Here is a 26,979-nt window from a genome sequence, read left to right as displayed (position 1 = left end):
GGAACATCATCAGTGCTGTTGGAGCCTCGTGTGAAGCGCTGCTTTGATGTTTCTTCCGGTATTTATATTGGTTTGTTCTTGCCGCTTCCGGGTGTCAGTTTCAGCTGCAGTGATTTGTATGTGGGGTCCAGGTCAATGTGTCTGTTGATGGATGTTCTTGCTGTTTCCGGGTGTCAGTTTCAGCTGTAGTGGTTTGTATATGGTGTCCAGGTCAATGTGTCTGTTGATGGAGTTTGGGGATGAATGGCATTCATCCCCAAACTCCATCAACAGACACATTGACCTGGACACCATATACAAACCACTACAGCTGAAACTGACACCCGGAAGCGGCAAGAACAAACCAATATAAATACCGGAAGAAACATCAAAGCAGCGCTTCACACGAGGCTCCAACAGCACTGATGATGTTCCCTAGCCAGGGAACGAAACGTTTGCAGCAAAAACTTCCAGCTCGGTGAGCAGAACCACAACAACGAACACCCGAGCTACAAATCTTCAATCAGATTTTAAATAATAAATATGTACTTTGCATCTGGCCTCCGATAAGAGGACACTATCAGTGCGTAATATTCAAATAAGATAACTCACCTCATTCAGTTGGGATGTATCCTAACTGTGCTGTTCACATCATGCACATAAACTTTTAAAAAGTGTTCGTTAACACCCAAACATAAACTTGTTACAAAATTGAACCCAAAGGGTTAAGTGGGAAGTGGCAGCCTGAATACAAATCTACCAAGAGACAGAGGTAGGATTGGCCAACAGTTATTTTTTATGTTGAACATTTGTGCGAAGATTTGTAGCTCGGGTGCTCGTTGTGGTTCTGTTCGCCAAACTGGGAATTTGTGTTGCAGACGTTTCGTCCCGTGTCTAGGTGACATCCTCAGTGCATGGGAGCCTCCTGTGAATCGCTTCTGTGATCTTTCCTCTGGCATTTATAGTGGTTTGAATCTGCCGCTTCCGGTTGTCAGTTCCAGCTGTCCGTTGCAGTGGCCGGTATATTGGATCCAGGTCGATGTGCTTGTTGATAGAATTTGTGGATGAGTGCCATGCCTCTAGGAATTCCCTGGCTGTTCTCTGTTTGGCTTGTCCTATAATAGTAGTGTTGTCCCAGTCAAATTCATGTTGCTTATCATCTGCGTGTGTGGCTACTAAGGATAGCTGGTCATGTCGTTTCGTGGCTACTTGGTGTTCATGGATGCGGACCGTTAGCGATCTTCCTGTTTGTCCTATGTAGTGTTTTGTGCAGTCCTTGCATGGGATTTTGTACCCAACGTTGGTTTTGCTCATGCTGAGTATCAGGTCCTTTGCTGAAAATGTGTTGCTGGTTAAAGCACAGCAGGTTAGGCAGCATCCAAGGAATAGGAAATTCGACATTTCGGGCATAAGCCCTTCATCAGGAGAAGGAGAAGATCATCAGATCTTCACCATCCCTCCAGACCTCCCCCTCTCTGAGGATGAAAGATCAGTCCTCAGCAGGGGCCTCACCTTCATTCCCCTACGCCCTCGGATCAATGAGTTCAACACACGGCGAGATATTGAACAATTCTTCCGCCGCCTTCGCCTCCGTGCCTACTTTCACAACCAAGACTCCCGCCCACCCTCTGACGACCCCTTCTCCCACCTCCCCCACCGACCTCGGAGCCTCCGCGATCGCCGCCCAAACAACCGCCCCGGCGATCACCGCACAGACAACCGCTTCCACGATCGCCAGGAAGATCGCCGACGGACTCGCGACCCCCGCGGCTACCAGGAATGACTACGGTTCTTTCGTCGCCACAACCATTTCCGCCCCTTCGGTTGCCGTCGCCGCAGCCACTTTCGCCCCCACTGACATCACTAACCTGCAGGACCACAACGCCTCAGGTTTCTCCGCCCCCACGCCGTCTTTCGTCACTACACGTAACCCCGCCCTCACGCAAACCTTCGCCACCACGCATAACCCCGCCCCCATGCAGACTTTCGCCACGTAACCCCGCCCCCACGCTTATTTCCGTCACGACGCATGACCCCGCCCCCACACCGAGCAACGTCACCATATCTAACCCCGCCCCTACGTCGATCTGTCCCCGCCCCCACCCCCAGCTCCAGTCCCACACCAGGTCCTAGCTCCCAGCCATGCCGGCTCTTCACCATTCCTCCAGACCTCCCCCTCTCTGAGGATGAAAGATCAGTCCTCAGCAGGGGCCTCACCTTCATTCCCCTACGCCCTCGGATCAATGAGTTCAACACACGGCGAGATATTGAACAATTCTTCCGCCGCCTTCACCTCCGTGCCTACTTTCACAACCAAGACTCCCGCCCACCCTCTGACGACCCCTTCTCCCGCCTCCAACGCACCCCATCCACCTGGACACCCCATGCTGGCCTCTTACCCGCCCGCGATCTATTTATAGCCAACTGCCGCCGCGACATAAACCGACTCAACCTGTCCACCCCTCTCACCCACTCCAACCTCTCACCCTCAGAACGTGCAGCCCTCCACTCCCTCTGCTCCAATCCCAACCTCACCATCAAACCGGCAGACAAGGGGGGTGCGGTAGTAGTTTGGCGCACCGACCTATATACCGCTGAGGCCAAACGCCAGCTCGCGGACGCCTCCTCTTATCGCCCCCTTGACCATGACCCCACCACCAAACCATCATCTCCCAGACCATCCATAACCTCATCACCTCAGGGGATCTCCCATCCACCGCCTCCAACCTCAGTCCCACAACCCCACACCGCCCGTTTCTAAGAATCACTGCACCTATCAGGTCCTTTGTCCTGATGAGTTGTTGTCTGAGAGTGGCTGTTGGTTTGTGTACCAAGTCCTAGTGGTCGCAGTAGTCTGGCTGTCAGTTCGGAAATGCTCTTGATGTATGGTAGTGTGGCTAGTCCTTTGGGTTGTGGCATGTCCTCATTCCGTTGTCTTTCCAACACACACAAAAGAAGTTGCATCAACACACTGTTCAAAAAGGCCACAACACACTGCAGCACACCAGAACTGCAAAAAGAGGAAGAACACCACCTCTACAATGTATTCGCCAAAAACGGACACCCCTGCAATTTCATCAACAGATGCCTAAGGGAAAGACAACTGAATGAGGATATGCCGCAATCCAAAGGACTAGCCACACTACCATACATCAAGAACATTTCTGAACTGACAGCCAGACTACTGTGACCACTAGGACTCATGACAGCACACAAACCAACAGCCACTCTCAGACAACAACTCACCAGGACAAAGGACCCGATACCCTGCATGAGCAAAACCACCGTAGTATACAAAATCCCATGCAAGGACTGCACAAAACACTACATAGGACAAACAAGACGACAGCTAACGGTCCGCATCCATGAACACCAAGTAGCCACGAAACGACACGACCAACTATCCTTAGTAGCCACACACGTGGATGACAAGCAACATGAGTTCGACTGGAACACCACTACTATTATAGGACAAGCCAAACAGAGAACAGCCAGGAAATTCCTAGGGGCATGGCACTCATCCAGTGATTCAAATCAACAAGCACATCGACCTGGATCCAATATACCGGCCACTGCAGTGGACAGCTGGAACTGACAACCGGAAGCGGCAGATTCAAACCACTATAAATGCTGGAGGAAAGAAAGATCACAGAAGCGCTTCACAGGAGGCTCCCAAGCACTGAGGATGTCACCTAGACAGGGGATGGAACGTCTGCAACACAAATTCCCAGCTCTGCAAACAGAACCACAAAATTTTTCATACTTGCAGGGTATATAGTGGTGCGTCTGATGTTCGTATAGAGCAACTCTTTCTTTATATGTTATTCACCTGCACATGAAGGCACAATTTCAAAGTTTTCAATTGACACAAAATGTGAAATGTAGTGAAGTGAGGAGGATGATAGTAGGCTTTAGAATATAGGCTGGTAAAGCAGGCAAACACATGACATTTCACTTTTAACACAGCTGTTTATAGCGATCTATTTTGCAAGAAGTAGTAATATCAAATAAATGGTACAATTTTAAACAAGGTATGAACTAGGGAGACCAAGGGATTCTCAATATACTGAAGGCTATGGAGAGAAAAATAGGAATTAATTGGACAGCTCTTTCTTTTTTGCTGTACATTTAAAGCCTAATAAAGACAGTGCTCACAGAACATAGAATATTACAGCGCACTCCAGGCCCTTTGACCTTCTATGTTGCATCGACCGGTGAAACCAAACTAAACTCATCTAACCTACATTATTCCATTATCATCCATATATTTATCTAATGACCATTTAAATGCCCTTAAAAGTTGGCAAGTCTACTACTGTTGCCCTTACTACTGAGTAAAGAACCTACTGCTGACATGTGTCCTATATTTATCACCCCTTAATTTAAAGCTATCTCACCTCATATGAGCATCACCATCAGAGGAAAAAGGCTCTTACTGTTCAACCTATCTAACCCTCTGAACATCTGATAGGTCTCTATTAAGTCACCTCTCACTCTTTTCTCTCTCATGAAAACAGCCTCAAGTACTTCAGCCTTTCCTCATAAGACCTTCCTTCCATACCAGGCAACATCCTGCTAAATCTCCTCTGCACACTTTCCAATGCTTCCACATCCTTTCTATAATGTGTTGAGCAGAACTATACACAATACTCCAAATGCAGCTGCACCAGAGTTTTGTACAGCTGCAACATGACCTTGTGGATCCGAAACTCGATCCCTCTACCAATAATACCCAACACACTGTATGCCTTCTAAACAACCCGACAAGCTGGGTGGCAACTTTCAGGGATTTATGCACATGGAAGTTGAAATCTCTCTGCTCATCCACACTACCAAGAATCTTACTATTAGTCCAGTACTCTGTATTCCTGTTATTTCTTCTAAAATGAAGCACCTCACTTTTTTAGATTAGATTACCTACAGTATGGAAACAGGCCCTTCAGCCCAACAAGTCCATACCAATCCTCCGAAGAGTAACCCACCCAGACCCATTCCTCAACTGTACCCCTGACTAATGCACCGAACTCTTATAGGCAATTTAGCATGGCCAATTACCTAACCTGCAGGTCTTTGGACTGTGGGAGGAAAGCGGAGCACCCGGAGGAAATCCATGCAGACACAGGGAGAATGTGCAAACTCCACACAGACAGTCACCCGAGGCTGGAATCGAACCCTGGCGGTGTGAGGCAGCAGTGCTTTTCTGCATTAAACTCAATTTGCCACCTCTCAGCCCAACTCTGCAGCTTATCTAGGTCCTTCCCTAACATCCTTCCGCGCAGTCCACAATCCCATCGACCTTAGTGTCATCCACAAATTTACCAACCCATCCTCCTCCGCCTCATCCAGGTAATTTATAAAAATGACCAACAGCACTGGCACCAAAACAGATCCTTGTGGTACACCACTAGTAACTGAACTTCAGGATGAACATTTCCCAGCAAACACTACCCTCTGTCTTCTTGCAACTAGCCAATTTCTGATCCAAACTACTAAAATCATTCTCAATCCCATGCCTCCGTATTTTCTGTAATAGCCTACCATGGGGAACCTGATCAAACACCTTACTGAAATCCATAAACACCACATAAATGCTTTACCCTCATCCACCTGTTTGGTCACCTTCTCAAAGAACTCATTAAAGTTTGAGACATGACTTACCCTTCACAAAACTGTGTTGATTATCCCTAATCAAATTATTTCTTTCTAGATAATCATAAATCCTATCTCTTGTAATCCTTTCCAACGCTTCACTCACAACTGAAGGAAGGCTCATTGGTCTATAATTACCAGGTTGTCTCTACTCCCCTTCTTGATCAAGAGGACAACATTTGGTATTCTCCAGTCTTCTGGCACGATTCCTGTCGACAATGATGACAAAGATCAAAGCCAAAGACTCTGCAATCTCCTCCCTACCTTGCCAGATAATCCAAGGATAAATCCCATCCGGCCCAGGGGATTTATCTACTTTCACACTTTCCAGAATTGCTAACATCCCCTCCTTATGAACCTCAATCCCATTTAGACCAGTAGCCTGTCCAACAAAATTTGTCTTTTTCCTGTGTGAATACTGATGAAAAATACTCATAGCGCCTCTTCTATCTCCTTGGACTCTATGCACAACTTCCCACTACTCTCATTAATCGGCCCTAATCTTACTCTAGCCATTCTTTTATTCCTAGGCAGAAGCAGGTACTGTAGGTGTTGCAGATTAGAGTGGTGTTAGAAAAGCAGAGCAGGTCAGATAACATCCGAAGAGCAGGAAAATCGGCGTTTCAGGAAACAGCCCTTCCATCAGAATGAGGCTGGGAGCCTCAGGGGGTGGAGGGATAAATGGGAGGGGGGTGGGGAGAAGGTAGCTGAGTGTGCAATAAGTGGATTGAGGTGGGGGTAGAGTTGATAGATCGGAGAGGAGGATGGAGCGGATAGGTGGGAAGGTAGATTGGCAGGTAGGACAGGTCATGAGGGCGGTGCTGAGTTGGAAGATTGGAACTGGGGTAAGGTGGTGGTGGCGGTGGGAAATAAGGAAACTGGTGAAGTCCATATTGATGCCATGAGGTTGAAGGGTCTGAAACGGGAGATGAGACATTCTTCCCACCAGGCGTCGAGTGGTGGGGGACTGGTGATGGAAGAAGCCCAAGACATTTATGTCTTCAGCAGAGTGGGAGGGGGAGTTCGGCTACGGGATGGTGGGGTTGATTGGTATGGATGTCCTGGAGAGGTTCTCTGAAGCGCTCTGCAGGTAGGCATCCAGTCTCCCAATGGTAGAGAGGACCGCATCAGGAGCGACAAATACAGTAAATAACATTTTGTGGAAGTACAGGTGAAACTCTGATGGATATGGAAGGCTCTTTTGGGGCCTTGGACAGAGGGTGGTGGCGGGGGGCACAGGTTTTTGCAATTCCTGCAACGGCAGCAGGTGAAGGCGAGTTGTTGGTGGGGGGTGGACCTGACTAGTCGCGGACGGAACGGTCTTTTCGGAAAGCGGATAGGGGTGGGGAGGGAAATAGATCCCTGGTGATGAGGTGCATTTGTAGGTGGCGGAAATGTCGGCTGATGAGGTGATTTGTGTGGAGTTTGGCTGGGTGGAAGGTGAGGATCGGGGGGGTTCTGTCCTTGTTGTGGTTGGAGGGGTGGGGTTTGAAAGCAGAGGTGCGGGACGTAGATGAGATGTGTTGGAGGGCATCTTCAACTACATGGGAGGGGAAATTTGGTCTTTAAAGGAGGAGGTCATCTGGTGTATTCTGTGGTAGAACTGGTCCTCCTGACATTCCAATAGAAAGCTTTAGGGTTTTCCTTGATCCTACATGCAAAAGACTTCTCATGTCTCCTCCTGGCTCCTCTTAGTTCTCTCTTTCGTCCTTCCTGACTAACTTGTAACTCTCAAGCGCCCTGAGTCTTCATGTCTCATCTTTACATAAGCTTCCTTTTTCCTCTTGAGAAGGAATTCAACTTTTATAAACCATGGTTGCCTTGCTTGACCACTTCCTCCCGGCCTCACAGGCACATGATTATCAAGGACACACAGTAGCTGTTCCTTGAACAAGCTCCATATTTCAAGTATTCCCATGTCCTGCAGTTTCCTTCCCCGTCCTACACATCCTAAATCTTGCCTAATCACATCATAATCGCCTATTCCCCCAGTGATAACTCGTGCACTGCGTTATATACCTCTCTTTCCATTGCTAAAGTAAACTTAACCAAATTGTGGTCACTATCATCGAAGTGCTCACTCACCTTCAAATCTAACAACTGGCCTGGTTCATTACCCAGTACCAAATCCAATGTGGCCTCACCTCTTGTGGCCGATCTACATACTGTGTCAGGAAACCCTCCTGCACACGATGAACAAAAACTGGCCCATTTAAAGCACTTGAGCTATAGTGTTTCCAGTCAATATTTGGAAAGTTAAAGATCCCATAAAAACTACCCTGTTACTTTCGCTCCAATCCAGAATCATCTATGCAATCCTTTCCTTTATTTCTCTGGAACTATTCGGAGGCCTATAGAAAACTCCCAACAGGATGATCTCTCCTTTCCTGTTTCTAACCTCAGTAGGCGAGTCCTCATCAAACATCCTTTCTGCCACAGTAATACCATCCTTGACGAACAATGCCACACTGCTTCCCCCCCCCCCCGCCTCTTTTGCCACCTTCCCTGTTCTTGCTGAAACATCTAAACGCAGAAACCTGCAACAATCATTCCTGTCCCTGCTCTATTGATGTCTCCGAAATGGCCACAACATCGAAGTCCCAGGTTCCAACCCATGCTGCAAGTTCACCCATCTTATTCCGGATGCTCCTGACGTTGAAGTAGACATACTTCAACCACCTTCCAGCTTGCTGGTACACTCTTGCAACCTTGAAACCTATTTATGACCTCACTACTCTCAACCTCCTGTACACTGGAGCTACAATTCAGTTTCCCATCTCCCAGCTAAATTAGCTCAGGAAAAGACCATTTTCCCACATAGTTGAGATTGACACCATTCACCAGTTTTCTGAGGGAAAGCACATGATGCTGATTGGGTATAGCGATAAGTTTAATCAATGATAAAGCATGGCCTCCATCAACAAGGATTGATTACCTTGGCAATGCGAATGCCATTCACCCACTGATGAAGAGTTCTGACATCATCACAGCAGAGATACTTGATGTACTGAGATTTCTTCTGGATCTGAGGGTGCTGCAGGAATAAAAACAAATAGGAAAATATTATTTGTCAAAGGTTGGCATCTATGTACAAAAAACTCCCCCTAATAAAAATCAGTGTGGTCAGGCTGGAAATGGGAACATGAAACTCTGAATTGGCAAATGCTTCTCATGGTAAATTTGACTATAGATGTTATAGAGATGTACAGACACTTTAGTCCAACTTATCCATTCTGAATAGATATCCTAATGTAATCTCATTCCATTTGCCAGCATTTGGCCCATATTCCTCTAAACCCTTCCTATTCATATACCCATCTAGATGCCTTTTAAATGCTGTAATTGTAGTTGTCATTGTACCTGCCTCCATCACTTCCTCTGGCAGTTCATTCCACACATGCACCACACTGCATCCTTTGATCCCTTTTAAGATTAGATAGATTAGATTCCCTACAGTTTGGGAACAGGCCTTTTGGCCCAACAAGTCCACGCTGAACCTCTGAAGAGTAACCCACCCAGACCCATTCCCCTACCCCAGATTTACCCCTGACTAATGCACCTAACACTATGGGCAATTTAGCATAGCCAATTCATCTGACTTGCACATCTTTGGATTGTGGGAGGAAACCAGAGTAAACCCACACAGACATGGGAAGAATGTGCAAACTCCACACAGACAGTCACCCAAGGCTGGAATCGAACCTAGGTTCGTGGCGCTGTGAGGCAGCAGTGCTAACTGCTGAACCATCGTGCCACTTAAGTCTTTTCCCTCTCATGTGAAACTTATTTCCTTTAGTTTCGAAATCCCCTACCCTGGGGAAAAGACTGAGATTATTCACCCCATCAATGCCCCTCATGGTTTTTTTATAAAACATCTCCCTCACCCTCCACATATTTCCCAGTCGATTTCAGTCTCTCCCTATAGCTCAAACACTCCAACCCTGGTAACATTGTTGTTAAGTCTTTTCTGAACCCTTTCAAGTTTCACAACATCCTTCCTATAGAGGAGACCAGAACTGAGTGCAGCACTCCAAAGTGGCCTAACCAATGACCTGTACAGCCGCACAAAATATAATGTCAGCAAGCAACTCCTGCCTGTGCTTTCGTTCCTTTCTTTACATTTGTTTCATGCATTGTGTCAACATTGCCCATTTTAAATTCCTACGAAACAGATTTTGAAGGATGGAAGACAGGAAACCAGCCGAGAGTGTGGTGGAAAAGTTGAGTTTGGAAGTAAAAGACATGGTTAAAAGTTTCAGCAGCAAACTGACAGTGGCAGAGGTAGGCAATATTTTATGGGTGCAAGTGAGCGGCACATGGTAATGAAGAATATATGGCATATCTTCTCAAAGTCAAATGGATACCAAGATTGTAAAGAGTTTGCTTCAGCATGAGATAACGTCCAGTGTTAGTGATGGACTTTGCTTACCAAATTATTTCCCAATACTTAATACTGGATGTGCAACAATTCCCTTAACTAAGTATCAGTTTAGTTGCATGACAGGGAGTCAAAGCAGGTGGTGGTGAGTTAGAGCAGGGTACTGATAACTCACGTGATTAGTCAGATATTGTGCACTTGGACGATGTCAGCAAGAGGCAGAACGTAGATGAGAAGGAGGGGACAGAGAATCTATCCTTGGAGGTCACCAGAAATGACAGCAAGTGAACTGGATGAAAAGGTACTGTAAGAAATTCCCTGAATATGACTGCACAATATTGTAAGGATCAGTACTATGCTTTCAGCTTTTTAAAAATTATTCATTTACAGGGTAATGGTGTTCTTGGCCAGACATGCACTTTCGTTTTGAATGTACATGTATTATGATAGAGTATTTGGACATTTCTTAAAGTTTTCTTAATGTAGAGTCAATTAGTCTGAATAAAGTGAAGGTCACCTGCCTTCTTGAATCACCTTTGGGTGCAGATACCCCTACAGTACTGTTAGGAAAGGAGTTCCAGGATCATTAACTCAGTGACAGTGGAGGTGCAACGAGACAGTTTCCAGTCAGGATGGTGTGGGCCTGGAGGGGATATTGCAGATGGTGGTATTTCCATGCATCTGCTGTCCTTGCTCTTGAGGTGGTAGAGTCACAGGATTGAAAGGTGTTATGTAAAGAATCTTGGTGAGTTCTTGCAATACATCTTGCAGGTGGTACAGAACAATAATGTGCACTGGTGAAGGGAATGAACATCGAAGATGGACAGATGGCCAAAGGGTCTTTCTCCATGCTGTAAAAACCTTATGACTCTAACATTAAGAAAAACTTTAAGAAATGGGCCAAACACTCTATTTCAATACATATACATTCAAAACAAACCAAAAATGCAAAAGCATAAATATAAATTAATAAGTACGATATGGGAACCTTTACAGAAGCAAGTTTGCAGACCAGAATCTTGAAGGGCACAGGAAAATTAGGAAGCATGAGAATTCTCACGTTTTAATAAAGCGTCATTACAGGGTTACAAAGTCTGGGTTTATTGGTGTTAAATCTCAGCACTAGAAATGAAAACAAGTGGTCCAGGTAGAATCACAGAATCCCTACAGTGTGGAAAGAGGCAATTTGAACCATCGGGTCTGCACTGATTCTCTGAAGACCCAACCTCACCCTATCCCCATAACCCCCGCTAATCCCTGGGCACTATAGGGCAATTTAGCATTGGCAAATTCATTTAATCTGCACATCTTTGGACTGTGGGACCAGAGCACCTGATGGAAACTCATGTAGACAGGGGGAGAATGTACAAACTCCACACAGACACAGTCACCTGAGGGTAGAATTGAATTTGGATCACTGGCGCTGAGGCAGCAATTCTAACCACTGAGCCCCTCGTTTTTTCTCTCTCTCCCTACTGTTTCACTTAGACCGTGTAGTGATTAAATATAACTGAATGCCTTACTAGGCCATTCCACAGGGTATTGGAGTGTCAACCATATAGTTGTGGATCTGGAGTCAAATTTAGGTGAAATGAGATAAACACAGTTGATTTCATTCTCTAAAGGATATTAGTGAACCTAATAAGGTTTTTGCAACAATCAACTAGAGTTAAGGTCACCATGAGGTTAGCTTTTAATTGCAGATTTATTGATTGAATTCAAATGTTACCATTTTGCTATGCTGGGATTCGAACCAATGTCTCCAAAGCATTTGTTCTGACCTTGAGATTACTAGTCCAAAGAAATTATCACTGTGTCACTTTTAAAGCTGCTGGATTTTCCCAATTCAGATCATTGGCCTCCTTTTCTCCAAAGATTAATATTGCTTGCCTCACCTAGTAAATTGCACATTGATCGTAGTTGGTGTATAAAGGAAGGATCCCTTTTTATGTCAGACAAATCAGACAGTTTTAGGTTTGAATCCCAGTCTTTGCTGAAGGAAAATGAAATGTCAGCTTGGTTTCCTGCTCCTGATTGTGGATGTGCACGCATAAATGTGAATGCGTGTGTTCATTATGAAAATGTTATATGCACATCCATCCACACCCACAGGATCAGCCTACCTCAGAGGGGAGAGCAAATTACTGCAGATGTTGGAATCTCTACTGAAAACAACAAATGCTGGAGATCACGGAGTCAGATAGCATCTATGGAGAAGGAGCAAGCTAACGTTTAGAGTCTAGATGACTTTTCATAAGACCTCTAAGTCTAAATAAATGCCTGCCACAAGTTTAAAAAAATTTCCATCAGTCAAACTTGCTGCAAAACTACAGCTCCCTTTCAGGAAATGGTATGGAGTGAATGGGCACATGAAAGGTGTTTATGAAGAAAATCATATCTGATCCACCCGTATAGAGAGACTCGAAGAGTCAGCCATACAGCATAGAAACATACCCTTCAATCTAACATGTTCGTGCCGACAGCCATCCCAATCTGACCTAGTCCCACTAGGCAGCATTTGGCCAAAGTCCCTCTAAACTCTTCTTTTTCATATACCCATCCAGATGTCTTTTAAATATTACAATGTACCCACCTTCACCACTTCCTCTGGCAGGTTGTTCCATATATGCACCATCCTCTGCATGAAATAGTTACTCCTCAGGTTATTTTTAAGTCATTCCCATCTCAGCTTAAACCTATACCCTCTAGGTTTGGATTCCCCCCCCACCCCCCTTAGAAAAAAAGGCCTTGGCTATTCACCCTATCCATGCCCCTCATGATTTTATAAATCTCTAAGGTCAGCCCTCAACCTCCAATGCTTCAGGGAAAAAAAAGCCCCAGCCTATTCAGCCTCTTCTTAACTCAAACACTCCAGACCTCAAGTCTTTTCTGCACCCCCTCAAGTTTAATAACATCCTTCCTGTCGAAGAATGACCAGAATTGTACATAGTATTCCAAAAGTGGCCTCACTAATATCCTGTCCAATCTCAACATGATGTCCCAATTCCTTCAATTTATTTTCTGATCAATGAAAGCAAGCATGCCAAATGCATTCTTCACTACCCTGCCTACCTGTGACTCCACTTTCAAGGAACTGCGTCCTTCAATCTTCCTGTTTGGCAACACACACCGGCCTTATATAGTTAATGTAAGTCTTGCCCTGGTTTGCTTTATCAAAATGCAACACCTCACATTTATTTAAACTCCATCTGCCACTCCTCAATTAATTGGTCCATCTAATCAAGGTCCCATTGTACTCTGAGATAATCATCTTCACTGTCAACTACACCATCTATTTTAATGTCATCTGCACACTTACTAACCGTACATCCTATAATTCACATCCAAATAATTTATAATGATAAATGACAAAAAGCAGTGGACAACACTGATTCTTGTGACATACCACTGGTCAGTTAATTCAAATTTTCTGATATCTCACACTGCAGTGTTAAATGAACAGGTTCTACTGCTATCTCACCCCTTTTGAGGTAACTATTCTGCACAATCACTAGTGTTGTGTCCTGATCTTAACAGTCTTGAGGCAAAAAAGGCTACTGGTTCATGTAATAACACAGTTCAGTCAGATGTGAACTAGTTTTCCCACCGTTGATTCAAAAATTCTAAGCAGCAAAAACTATGTTTTTACTCAAAAGGAAGGATTTAAAGCCAACTTGACTCTCGATTTATCCTCCAATCTGCATGAAATTCTTCTGTAGCTCTGGGGGCATTTGGAAAGAGTGAAATAAGTAAGTAATTAATATAGCCCACAGCCATTATGGCCAGTGATTTTTGTATTTGACATTACTGCCTGACAATAAGACTTCTCAACAAATTACTTTCCCAGATGATATTGAATAAGGTTCAACTCTTCTTCAGACAAATGGCTTTGACAGCTGACGTGTTAGGTTCACACAAGAAACACACTAAGACAACTATATATGGAATTAAGGGGAATATGGGCAGATGAGGCAAAATTGACGGGTAGGGCTAAAATGTTTGCTCTGACTTTAAGGAAGCAGTAAGTGGTATTCTCCAGAGTCTGTGTTAGTGAAATTTCTAATTATTGGATATATAAATGATCGAGACTCAAGAACAATTTTTGAATTTACCTGTATTTCCACGATAAGGGTATGGTGCATTATGAAAGGCAATACATTAGCAGACAAATGGCAGAATTATTTCAATATGGGAAAATACCAGATATTTGGAAATGAAATACATCATAAATGTTATACTGGAGAGATTAATTAGAGGAGCAGAGAGTTTTGTTCAGCAGGTACATATGTAATTCAAGGACAGCGGAAATGGACAAACAAACTAATTTCTCCTATTAATGTTTAAGATTTAAAGCAGAAAACAGTAACGGACACAACCTTTGTAACACTTCAATTGGCAAGTATTATGTAACTAGGATACCAGCAATTCTGATACAAGTCCACATGAAGCTGCTGACTGAAACTTCAAGCTAAATTAAGTGTTTTTATATTGTTTCCCAAAACACAGAGGCATTGCACATCTTTATATCACTATGCTCCAAATGGTCCAACAATAACCAGAAACATATTGAAGCAGAGAAACAAGACCCTGGTTTTAAAGCTGGTCTCCCCATTCTCAGACGTTAATACGTAGAAGGGCCTCAATCAACATGAATGTAGAAATAAACTCAAGAAGCTAATGGTCCATTCCACAACATCCTTCTAAACCAAGCACCATTCATACCTTGAGAGCGCAGCAGTAGTCCGTGGGAGCCTTGTATTTACTGCGGTAATCCTGGCCATAATACACATTCACGTGGTCCAGCTGAATGAAACAAGCCAGGTCGCGAGAGGTCTGCAAAACAGAATAATGTCAGGTTAGGTAACCTGCTCTCATCCTGAAAAAAAAAATGACATTTACATTATTTAAACTTAGTTGTAGGCAAGAAGGCACAGTGACACTTGTGTACAAAAGCAGTCATTTTTAAATGGGTGCAGAGTAATGGAGGCAAAATGCAGCATTAAAAAAAAAATTATTTTACATCCAGTAGCTGCTTCTTTGTCACTATAGCTGATTTCTAACAGTGGAGTTTAACAATAATTTTCCACTCCTTTCTGTGCTTCATTCAGACTTACAGAAAGAGTATTTTAATGTAATTTTAGACTAGACCTGAAACCTCGTATCCTCACTGACAGGCTTTGCATTCAATTGCAAGGGGCCTAGACATGTACTCATAGAAGGCTGCTTACACTGGATTGCCACCACAGGGTCCTTTCCAAGCAAGATTCTGAAATACAACTGAGATATATCCCCTAGTCAATCTCAATTTCTAAATAATGACTAGAGGTGAGTTTAGAGAGAAGAATGTTTCTTTACTCCCAAGTAGTGTGTTGATGTCCATGGCGATCAACAGTTTAAAATAAATTTGAATTTCCAATTAATATGTGAAAGAATGCCACAAGATTTCATGTTTTGAGACCTGTACTGTAATAAAACAGTTGAAGCAGTATTGACTAAACACCATTTTTGGAGACAACTTGAACATTAGACCACATTGCAGAGTTTTCCCTTTTGTAACACAACTAGAAATATACTTGACAGATATAATCAACATTGTTCTTTAAGCAGGCATTCCTAGAACCAGTGCAAGTGATTTGTAGCTTCCAAGAGACTGCTTAATTCCTCCCCCCACCCCGACCTCTCTCAATGTGGTAATTAGTAGTCTTATAAATGGGAATTTTTCTGAGACTTTTTCTTCTCATTCAAGCTAGGCAGATCTGCAACTTGTTTAAATTCCTCGCTGATTTATTTTTCAGATTCAAGCATGAGCTCCCATCTACATTCCCGAATGGTGAATCACAAAAACATGGGATTTCTAGCTGCTTGTTCTTGCAAGCCCTTAGACCTTTCCCCTCTCAAGAATATCTTCATGGCAACAGAATGGAAACATGGATTTGGTATCCAGGTAGAAATGCAGAATTACTGTACCTGTCACATGATTCATTTAATACAAAAGCACCTTTTAATCCATACCTTTGTCTTGCCCTTAGGGACATAATATATTCCAGAAGCTCTGAGCAGGAAGTAGCGCTTCTTCCAGGATTTCTTGCCATCCTCTTTCAGCCAAAGCAATCCCTCAATCTCTGGAACAGTCACAGAACTTCCACAGAAAAACTCCTGCAACAAAAACACAGAATAGAGTATTTAATTTATTGACAGCAACTGTAAAGTTATTAAGTTAATTGGCCTTAGCTGCTAGAACCAATTAGATCCAGCAGGTAGGAAAAAGCGCACCCTGTAATTTAATGTTTGCTGATTCTGAAAGCAAGGGGAAGGGAAGAATAGAAAATACAGATTGCATTTTCTGCAGATATACCTGTTAACTCTGCAACTTGAAGACCAATATAAATTCCAGTAAGCACCGGTTAATAACATGCACCTAACTTACTTTTTTCTGACATAAAAATCACACAACACCAGGTTATAGTCCAACAGATTTAACTGGAAGCACTAACTTTCGCAGCATTGCTTCTTCAATAGGTGAAAGCTGGTGCTTCCAATTAAACCTGTTGGACTATAACCTGGTGTTGTGAGATTTTTAATTTTGTTCACCCCAATCCAATACCGGCAACTCCAAAATCATTTTTTTTTCTGGTCCATTATTTATTATTCTTGGTTTTTATTTCTGCACCACTCCCAGACCAGCAGTTCCGCTGAAGCTAGCCACATGTACAACAGAATTTGAAAGGATGTAAATCAATCTTCCGTGGGATATTTTGCGTGGACAGACCTATACTGTAACACAATGAATCTCTCTCCAGAATTTTCATCTTAAACTTCTGCAGCAGTTTGACTGTCTAACAGCACATCTTAGTAATATTCTATTCCTTGAATTATACCATCATAAAACCTGGGAATGTGTTAGGGTGGTTGATTTAAATTGGAAGTACCAACCAAGAAGAATAATTATTTTCCAAAGTTTAAAACAAAGTTACATTTGAGAATCTTGATTAGTCAACAGGACAAACTGCCAAGACAATAGTCATACAAATTTTAAAACTTGGAGCTGCTCCAGGATAACCAAACACCCCGATGCTGATAACACAACTTTCCAGGAAGAGAAAACTCCATCCTGATTTTTGAAAGACATTTTTAAAATAAAAATAACACACTACCTTTAGATTTAACATTCTTTAAAATACACTTTATTAAAGTTTATATTTTACAATTATTTAATCAAAATTATAAAAAAAAAAATAACTTTTCATGGTTTTGCGCAGATCTTCGATAGGAACTTCATATAAAAGCCTCTTTCATCAAACCTTCCCAGAATAGCATTTTGCAGCATCTCTGAAGGCTGGCTATTTGATTAAACACAGTGTATGCATTGGCACACAGGACTGGGTACTCCATACACAAAATTCATGCTTTCATTTTCATATGTTAATCACATTTGTATTGATAATACTATTCAGCAGATGCACTAGAAGCCCGTTGATGGTATAACGTGTTAGCTAAATAGAACTTGGGACTCAACGGTTGGTATTAGGATCTGTGGGCTCATCCAGCTCAGTCACTATTCACTGACATCTCACTAGAAATCTGGCGTTAGAAAGGTAGAAAAAGACAGAATCTAGTTTGACTTCATTATGATAACCTGGATGCACAAATAGCACCACACTATAGTGTTACAGCTCTCATTGTTTTTATTTTTCTTTTTAATCAATTTTGGTTTGGAGCTGTGAACTCAGAACTTTGAGCTAAAGAGGACTTTTGGTCATGACTAACAGCTTGTGTTAAAAGAAAAACAGACCAAACAAGCTTTTGTTTGTTTGTGAAGCCAGGCCTAGAAGTTCACTGCAGTTTGGTTCCTGATCAAAAGGTTCTGCAGATGCTTTATGTTCAAACAGATGACTATTAACAAGGTCAGTATATGGGTACTGGTTCCAGCAGACACCAGATGTTGAATGGTAAGTGGGACCTTGTGGAGAAGATGGTTGGTTTACCAGGGAGTAGTCAGAGTTTGAATTGGGTTTTGAACTGTTTTTTTCTGTGTAAAGGAATCTGACTGTTGATGATACAGCAAGAAGAGTTGAAAGCTCCCTGCCTAACCTCCATTGTCTACTCTTGGAAACTCAGAATAGAAAATAAGTATTACTGCTTTTATCTGAGTGACCTAAAAAGAGGTGACCCTGATTAATATCTTCAGAAAACCCAGCAAGAAACCAACATCTGTGCCTGTGAAACAATACATCGTGAAAACCAACAAGTAATTTGGCCAGTGTTGTTTTCTTTCATTTATCCCATAACCATGATTGTTTGTCTTTGTGTTTTGGGTAAATGGATTGAAAATAAAAGTTTTGAGTTTATGGCATAGACCAATTAGATTACTTTGTTGTTTACTTTTACCCTGCTAAGTTAGCATATTGTTAATACATTGCTCAGTCTTTTCTTTAAGGTACAAACCAGTGTCTGGAATTGTTTGTTCACAAAGTCTGGGATTGTATATTCAAAAGTCTGGTTAAGAACTAGTGGGATCAATTTTGAGGGCCTCTAAAGGTTGTAGTGTCATTGCCTTGCGAAAGTATAGGTAAAAAGGCTGATTTGTTTGGCTGTTTGTCTCCATGTTGTAACAATAGGAAGATGTGAATGCACTGGAAAGCGTGCAGAAGATGTTCACATGAAAGTTCCAGCAATAAGCACTTGAGTTAAGAAGGAGGAAGTCTGGACTATTTTCCTTGGAGAAGAGAAGACCAAGAGAAGATTTAATAGAATTTTTCAAAATCATGAGGAGTCTGGACCAAGTGGATAGGGAGAAAATGTTCCAACTTGTAGATGGATAAAGAACCGGGGGCATAGTTTTCAAGTGTTTTGTAAAAGAAGCAAATGTAAGATAAACAAGAAACTTCTTCACTCAGTAAGTAATCAGGGCATGGAATGCACTGCCTGGACATGTGGTAGAAGCAATTTAGCTGGAAAGGATTTTGAATGTTTCTATTGAAGTAATCAATGAGCAAGGTAAAGAAGGGAGGCACTAAGCTAAAATACAGAGAGCTAGTGCAGATATTATGGGCTGAATAGTCTCCCTCTGCACCATAGCTATCACAAATTCTGAGCCAGATTATCTTTCAATACTCACAGGCTGAATGGTCCCAGAGAGCTGTCTAAATTGAAAAAATAGATAGTCTTCAGAAGAGATATTGAGAGTGAGGAGAAATTAGGGTTCAAACAAAATCCGATCCTAGGTGCATTTATAAGGTACTTCTTCTACAGCTACTAAGAATCCCAGTGAAATGTGGGATACTTAATGCTTAAAATAAAAGCACAAACCATTGATATCCTAACTAGCTTCTCATTAGTAAGTTGTTCAATGTTTGGAATTATAGAGTACATAAACAGTACTTTCACCAGTTTGCTGTGAAATGTCAAGTATCAGCTTTGGAGCCTGCATATCATCAAATTTGAGGGGTAAATGTTTATTCTTTACCGATTTCTAAATATTTGGGATGCAGAGATACTAGGTTCAAGGGTAACTACTATAATCCAAACTGCTCATCTTATTCATGCCAGATTCCAAAACTAAATTCCTCAAATCCAGAACAGTGTCCTGAGCAGTAACACAAATAATTGCCCATTGAAGAAAGCCAAAAGAGTATATCAAGCTCTTCTGGGGAGCGAAGAGCATTTGACTGCATATAACAAGTACAAAGGAACTGCAAAGATATGCCAGTCACGTAAACTTGAATCAGTCATACTAAGTGGGTTTGATAATGGCAGTAGAACCCAAATGGGAATTCCATATGTGCTATCACAAGCACCAAGCTGTGCCAGGAAGAATTCTGCTTGCGTTAACATGGGTTATATCTGAAGAGGTTAACACTGTTGTGAAGTTGGAAGTCAGCCACTGATGCCAAAAGCAGTTTTCAGAAGACATATCCCAAAACTCAAGCATAAAAGGGCTCAGTGAAGTTTTGATCTTGTTCTAGTATTGGGACCTACATGGCTGATTTCCCAAAAGGAGAACTTATACCCCCAGGGATACAATACAGTTCATTTCAAATACTTCTTTGAACTTCAGAATTAATTTACTTGAAGCAATCTTTTAAGGTTTGCAAACATAGAAACTGAATTTTATTGCATCACAAGTAGTCCCAGTTCTGATGCAACTAAAAAGATTTTAAAATCCAATTGTGTTTTCCTCTTTGGTTCATTCCTTTCAGTTCTGATTGACGTGACTCAACCCAGGTTAAGGATCATGATAAGGAGAAATCCCTTCACTCAAAATGTTTGTGAACCTGTGAGGAAGTCTCCACCACAAACAGCTGTGGATCATCAGTGTACATAATGACTAAGTCAGAAATTGACAAGATTTCTGGATACGAAGAATGTGGTAAAGTGTGGTGAGGCAGGTCCAACTTCATCCTCTGAATGGGCTACTCCAGTTCTTATTTCTTATGTCCCTTTCACAAATGAGTATTTCTGGAATTTCTTTCAGATGCTATCACATGTCTGTTTAGTTCCCACCTCAAGTTCCCTCTTCATTGGCCAATCAATAACATAAAAATCAATGAGAAATGCTGACCCTTGATTGTTATGACATGAAATGAGTTTTAATTAAGTCACGAAAATTTAGAAGCACAGCTTGTGTAACTAACGTACCTCTAGTAAAGCTTCCTTATTTCGGTCTCCCATCTCAAAATTCTCCCTCTTCCCCAGCAGATAATTCTGTCATAAATAAAACGCAATAGTGCAGTTAAATATATATTTGACATCAATAGATTAATCCTTAAATCTCCTGCTAGCTGCTGTATTCAATGCAGTCTGTGATACTGTAAGCTTCAGAACTTCAATAACTGTCTGGAGTAAACTTTTAAGGGACAAGGACAACTGTTACACAGGAATTGAATGTAAGTAGCCATGCTTGTGAAAAGGAGGAGTAAAAGCTACATAAACAAAACTGTTTTAACAACTGCTTCATAACTGGTTGCTTTATACCACAGAAACAAATTGCAGGACAGATGTGTCTTCAAACAGACAGTCAATGCCAAATGTAACTAGGAAAAGGGAAGCTACTTTTGATAATAAGGCAACATGCAGTCTTGATAGCTCCAGAGTAGTCAATATTGTGGATGAAAGAATTTAAAATATCATGAATAATATCACACCATAAGAACCACATTACTTTAAGATTTTGATTCCAGGATTCTTCAAAGGAAAATACACCACAGGGATCAAACCGAAGACAGTCAGAGAAAGATACTACTGGTGGAAATCATTGCTAAATTCCACCATTAATTGGGTAATAATCAATTGGGTTGACGCTTTACTTGCTTTATTTGTGGGAACTTATTTTGATTGCTACATGCAATAAAGTTCAAATAATTGTTTCAGTATTTGACTGATTGGGAGATTTCTTAGTGAGTAGCCATATTAAAGATAGCTCATGGTAATAACACACAAGTCTCTCATCCAGGATTGGCTGACCTTACGGTCAAACTTGTATATACAGCAAACCTTCTACTAACTGGCACCTATGGGATCAGAAGTTTATCAATTGATCAAATATTCTGGTTTATCAATGCAAAATAAAACACACCAACTAAAAGGAACGTAATGTAGGGGATATAAATCACTTGGATAATAATGCAACTTTACCTTAAATAACACTTACTGGCAGAGAGTCTCCTCCTTCGCACCCTCAACTGCTGTCGATAATTCAGTAGACATCCGGTATATGAGGTACATAATTTTTGCCAGTTTAATGAAAATGCCAATTCATAAGTTGCTGGCTAAAACAAAGTTTGCTGTACCTGTGATCTCAGCTGGATACCAAAATAGCTTTGGAAAAACCGGTGACACCATATAGTGCTCAGCCAGTTCTGAACAGAGTCATGCAGCACGGAAACATAATCTCAAACTAAACTAATCTCGCTTGCTTGCTGCTGGTCCATATCCCTCCAAAACTTTTCTATTCATGCACTTATCCAAGAGTCTTTTAAATGCTTTAAAATTAGCTAATCATTGAGCCAGCCACATATTCACTCTTATTTGAAGAATTGACTGATTAGGATAGTCAGCGTGGCTTTACGCAGGGGATGTTGCTCAGTGGTTAGCCCTGCTGCCTCACAGCACCAGGGAAACGGATACAATTCCAACCTTGGGTAACTGTCTATATGGTGTTTGCATGTTCTTTCAATGTCTGTGTGGGTTTCTGCTGGGTGCTCTGGTTTCCTCCTACAGTCCAAGATATGCAGGTTAGATAGACTGGTGATGCTAAATTGCCCTGTAGCGTCCAGGGTTGTGCAGGCTAGGTGGATTAGCCATAGGAAATGCAGATTTGGGAATAGGGGTGGATGCCTAGGTCTGGGTGATATACCCTTCAGGGGGTTTGGAGCAGACTTGATAGGCTAAATGAGTAAAAACAAGGACTGCAGAGGCTGGAACCCAGAGTCTAGATTAGAGTGGTGCTGGAAAAGCACAGCAGGTCAGGCAGCATCCAAGGAGCAGGAAAATTGATGTTTCGGGCAAAAGCCCTTCATGCTCTATTCCTGATGAAGGGCTTTTGCCCGAAACATCGATTTTCCTGCTCTGCAGATGCTGCCTGACCTGCTGTGCTTTTCCAGCACCACTCTAATATTGATAGGCTAAATGGCCTCTTTCCACACTGAAGGGATTTTTTGAAGCTTTTGATTAAGCTTTTTGAGCAAGGTACGAAGATAATTGATGAGAGTACGGTAGTGTATGATGTTTATATGGACCTTATTAAAGCATTTAACAGGGTCCCCTCATGATAGGCTGATCCAGAAGATGGACCACGTGGCATCCATGGAGTGTTGGCAAGTTGGATTCGAAATTGGCTCGATCATAGAAGACAAAGTATTTGGCGAGTGGTGCTTTTCCTCACTGGAGGTTTGTGATTATTGGTATTCTGCAAGTATCAGTGCTGTGATCTCTATTGTTTGTAGATGACACAAATTGTTGGAGATGTGGATACTGAGAATGGTTATCAAACTGGATACAGCAGAATATATAGAACAGTTGGGAAAACTGGGCACAGAAATGGCAGATGGGAGTTTAATACAGACAAGTGTGAGGTGATGCATTTTGAGAGGTCAAATGAAAAAATGTAAGTATACTGAAGATGTTACCTAGTATAGTGACAAAACATCTGGAAACGAACCTTCCAGCTCAGTGAGCAAACCTACATCCAGAACTTCAACCTGAGCTACAAATCTTTGCAAAACTTGCTAAATAGTAAAATGGCAGGAACCTTTAGGAACATGCGATCTTGAGATGCAAGTCCATAGCTCCCTGAAAGTGACAAGTGGTCAAGGTGGTAAAAGATGATGTACGGCATGCTTGCCTTCATTAGTCATAGCATTAAGTATGCAAGTTGGCAAGTCATGTTGCGACTGTATAAATCTTTAGATAGGCCACATTTTGGATTACTGCATGCAGTTCTGGTCACCACACTTCAGGAAGGACATGGAGGCTTTGGAGAGGATGTGAAAGAGGTTTACTAGGATGTTGCGTAGATTGGAGTGTATCAGCTATAAGGAAAGATTAGACAAATGCTGATTGTTTTCACTCGAACAGTGGATACTGAATTACAACTTAATAGAAATATGCAAAATTATGAGAAGCATGGACAGGGTGGATAGTGGGAGTCTTGTTCCCAGGGTGGAAATGTCAAATACTTGGGGACACAGGTTTATGGCAAGGAGGGATAAGTTTAAAAGGAGACGTGTGAAGAAAATTTTAGTTACACAGAGAATGATGGGTGCCGATGCTGCCAAGCGTGGTGATAGTAATGTTTAAGGTGCACTTAGACAGATGAACAGGCAAGGAATAGAGGTATATGACCCACGTGCAGGCAGATGGAATAAACTTAGAATAAAATCACGGTCAGCACAGACGTGGTTGCTCTAAGGGCCTATTCCTGTGCTGTACTATGTTCTGTGTAATAAGATTGCTCAAGATATCAATGCAGAATAAAGGCAAGTTATTTGCAGGATTGCAAACAAGAAAGTAATTCTACAACACAATGGAAGTTCAATACTAGTCAGAGGTTTTACCTGTGGATTTTTAAAAAGTGCATATTTCTCAATGCGTTCAGTAAACATGAGTTTATTATGACTATCTCGAGTCCAGTTCAGCAAGTTCTCTACCAGATTTTCATGATCTTCAAAGATTCTCTCTGAAATTAAAAGAAAATTTAAGAGTCATGACAAAAAACTGCATTAGAAAAAGTGATGGAACATAGTAATGAAAAGGAAACAAACAACAAAACTATAAACACTGAACTTTGAGAAAATACTGATTATATGTTGCTGATAGTCAGCCAAGACCAACTCAAGTTAACTTAAGGGTTGATCAAGGCCTTCCTGCAGTTTGTACTATTTAGAAACATGATGTTTTTAATGGTTCGTGAAGTTTTGGAGGATACTTTCTCATGATGAAGCATATCCTTTTTATGATTTAGATTCACTTGCACTTGTGGGTTCATTAGAAAGTACAAGTCCCATAGCATACCCAGATTAATATTCTGTCCCAAGACAGTTTGCCCATAAAATTGCAACATAATTTTAATAGCTTTCAGAAACCATTTTCAGAGTGCAGAATGGATCAAAGGTTATCAGTGACTAATAGATCAGACCCAATTCAAATTTAAGTGAGCATGACCAAATTTAAGTTCAGTGACTTCACGTAAAGTCAAAGACCTGAAGAGTTAACTGTGTTCCACTCTTCACAGATTGTGCCTGACCTGTTGAGTATTTCCAACATCTCCTATTTTTGCCTTTGCATTAGTGTTTAACTCATTGCCTTTCATTCCAGGAATGCCCACCTTAAACGCACTGCTCTTCACTCAAGACAGGGAATCCGCTTTTTTTGTGCTATACATCTTCATTGCTTTTACTGTTTCCCTTCTTAACTTTGATCAGATATTTACCAAAACTAAATTTACAGTTACAGCTCTTTTCTCATCAACAGTCTCTGGCTTTGATGTGTGATTGTCAGAGTCCAGAAAGTGAGTGCCCAGTTAGTGAAAGGATAGGAGTTGCAGAATTTCTTCCAAGTTGATGATGGCACAGATGTTGGGGGCATGTTGGCTGTGGTTAGCACTGCTGCCTGACAGCACCAGGGAAATGGGTTCAATTCCATCCTAGGTTGGCTGTCTATGTGGAGTTTGCATGTTCTCCCTGTGTCTATGCTCTGGTTTCTGCCCACAGTCCAAAGATGTGATGGTTAGGTGAATAGGCCTTCCTAAATTACCCATAGTATCTGCTGAAGATGTTTGAGTCTAGGACATGATACTGAGGAACTCTTGTAGAAATGTCCTGGAGTTGAGGTGACTGATGTCCAACAACCACAACCATCATCTTATGTGCCAGGTATGACTCCAACCCATGGAAAGTTTGCCTCTGATTCCAATTTTGCTAGGGTTCCTTGATGCCACACTCAGTCTAGTGTGGCTTTGATGTTAAGGACCATCACTCTCATCTCACCTGAGAATTTAGCACTTATTACCCATGTTTGAATCAAGCTTGTCAGGAGCTAAGTGGAATCCAAATTTGGTGTCAGGTTATTGCTGAACAGGTACAGCTTGATAGCACTGTTGATGATACCTTCCATCACTTTACAGCTGACACCTTCACCAAAACCAGAGCTGTGAGTTACTCAAGTATGAATTTTGCAGTTTCATTATTTCCAGCATTTTGTGTTTTTATTTCTGAACACAAATATGTTCAGAAGAGAGCGTGTCTGAAGTAATGATAGGGGCACAATACTATGTTGCACTAAGTGCTATTGCATGCAGTTCCTCAATTGTCGTTTTGGAGATGGAATTAGAGAAACCTAATTAAATGAGGTGGTCAAATGCCATTTCCTAAACTAATTGGTTACACAGAAAAAAAGTGACAAAACATGAGGAACTATTTAAAATCAAATCTGGTCAACTTCATCCAAATTAAAAGGAAAAATAATGAAACATTTTTGGAATTATTTGTTTTTAAGAAAAGTTCCAGCTGCATAAACTGACCTCCATGTATTTTTAATTCCCAATAAAAGACTGATTCTTTCGGCTCCTCATTAAAAAGTAGAATTAAGCTGACAACCAATTTAGGATCATCAGTCAGGTTTGTGCCTTAATACGTAGGGCACTGTTCAATACAAACAGAAAGAACATGCAAATACACAGCCCTGTTTTAACTCAATAAAATAGATGACATTCTTTGGTTTATTTCTCAAGGCAATGCTATGATCAGAGATAAAGTGCCTGTTTTAAAATTGAAACAAAACTTGACAGTTGAATGGCAGTCATCATTAATTGGTGCATTCACCATGGCAACACTTCTATCACGGTCCACCTGCCAACTAATTATCACTCTCTCCTCATATAACATAAATGATGCCTTCCCTTTTCTTCAGTGCAATTTATCCTGATGAGTGTAAGGAGAAAAGCTTAACAAAATGCCCTTCATCAGCAATATGCAAGTTCTGCTGCCAAAATACTATAAACATTACATAACCAGAAATCTCATTTATTAAAAAAAATTGAAACATGATATTCCATTTTAAATTGATATTGTTTACCATTGTGAAGAAAAAAAAAACTACTGGAATAAAAGAGAATGTATCACAGGACTTGGTTCTGAAAATATTTGGACTGGGTGTCATAATTGTACTACATTTAGTGCTGAATCACAGCTGAAAACATAACACAAAGGAATAAGACAAGGATTGTTCTCTTGATGCCCTCACCTACACCACTCCTTTCTCTGCAGGCATTTGCAATCTACCAAGATCCACCCATGAAGAACAGTGGCTTGGGCAAGTTAGCATGGAGAACCCATATTTGACATTGTAGGATATGAAATCACGACTGATCCCACATTCAGTGTGTCCAAAGATGCACACACTCCAGTCAGAGCAACAAGAATTCTGACCAGCTTTTCCCTTCTTCGTCCATGTAATCAGTGGCCAGTTAAAGGACC

General features: G+C 41.8%; 1 protein-coding gene across 5 annotated transcripts in view; it reads right to left on the bottom strand.

Moving 5' to 3' along the window:
- The window catches only part of raph1a (Ras association (RalGDS/AF-6) and pleckstrin homology domains 1a), a 205,729-nt gene that overhangs the window by 15,381 nt on the left and 163,369 nt on the right, over positions 1 to 26,979 (bottom strand). For all 5 annotated transcript variants that reach the window (XM_060827549.1, XM_060827552.1, XM_060827548.1 and 2 more), the window contains 5 exons: positions 24,061 to 24,182; positions 20,645 to 20,710; positions 16,019 to 16,162; positions 14,729 to 14,839; positions 8,564 to 8,662 (listed from right to left, as the gene is read on the bottom strand). In XM_060827549.1, the coding sequence (XP_060683532.1) occupies positions 8,564 to 8,662; positions 14,729 to 14,839; positions 16,019 to 16,162; positions 20,645 to 20,710; positions 24,061 to 24,182 (542 nt within the window). The remainder of the gene's footprint in view (positions 1 to 8,563; positions 8,663 to 14,728; positions 14,840 to 16,018; positions 16,163 to 20,644; positions 20,711 to 24,060; positions 24,183 to 26,979) is intronic.

Source organism: Hemiscyllium ocellatum, chromosome 7 (assembly GCF_020745735.1).
Source record: "Hemiscyllium ocellatum isolate sHemOce1 chromosome 7, sHemOce1.pat.X.cur, whole genome shotgun sequence".
NCBI lineage: Eukaryota > Metazoa > Chordata > Chondrichthyes > Orectolobiformes > Hemiscylliidae > Hemiscyllium > Hemiscyllium ocellatum.
This window is presented reverse-complemented; position numbering and strand designations above follow the sequence as displayed.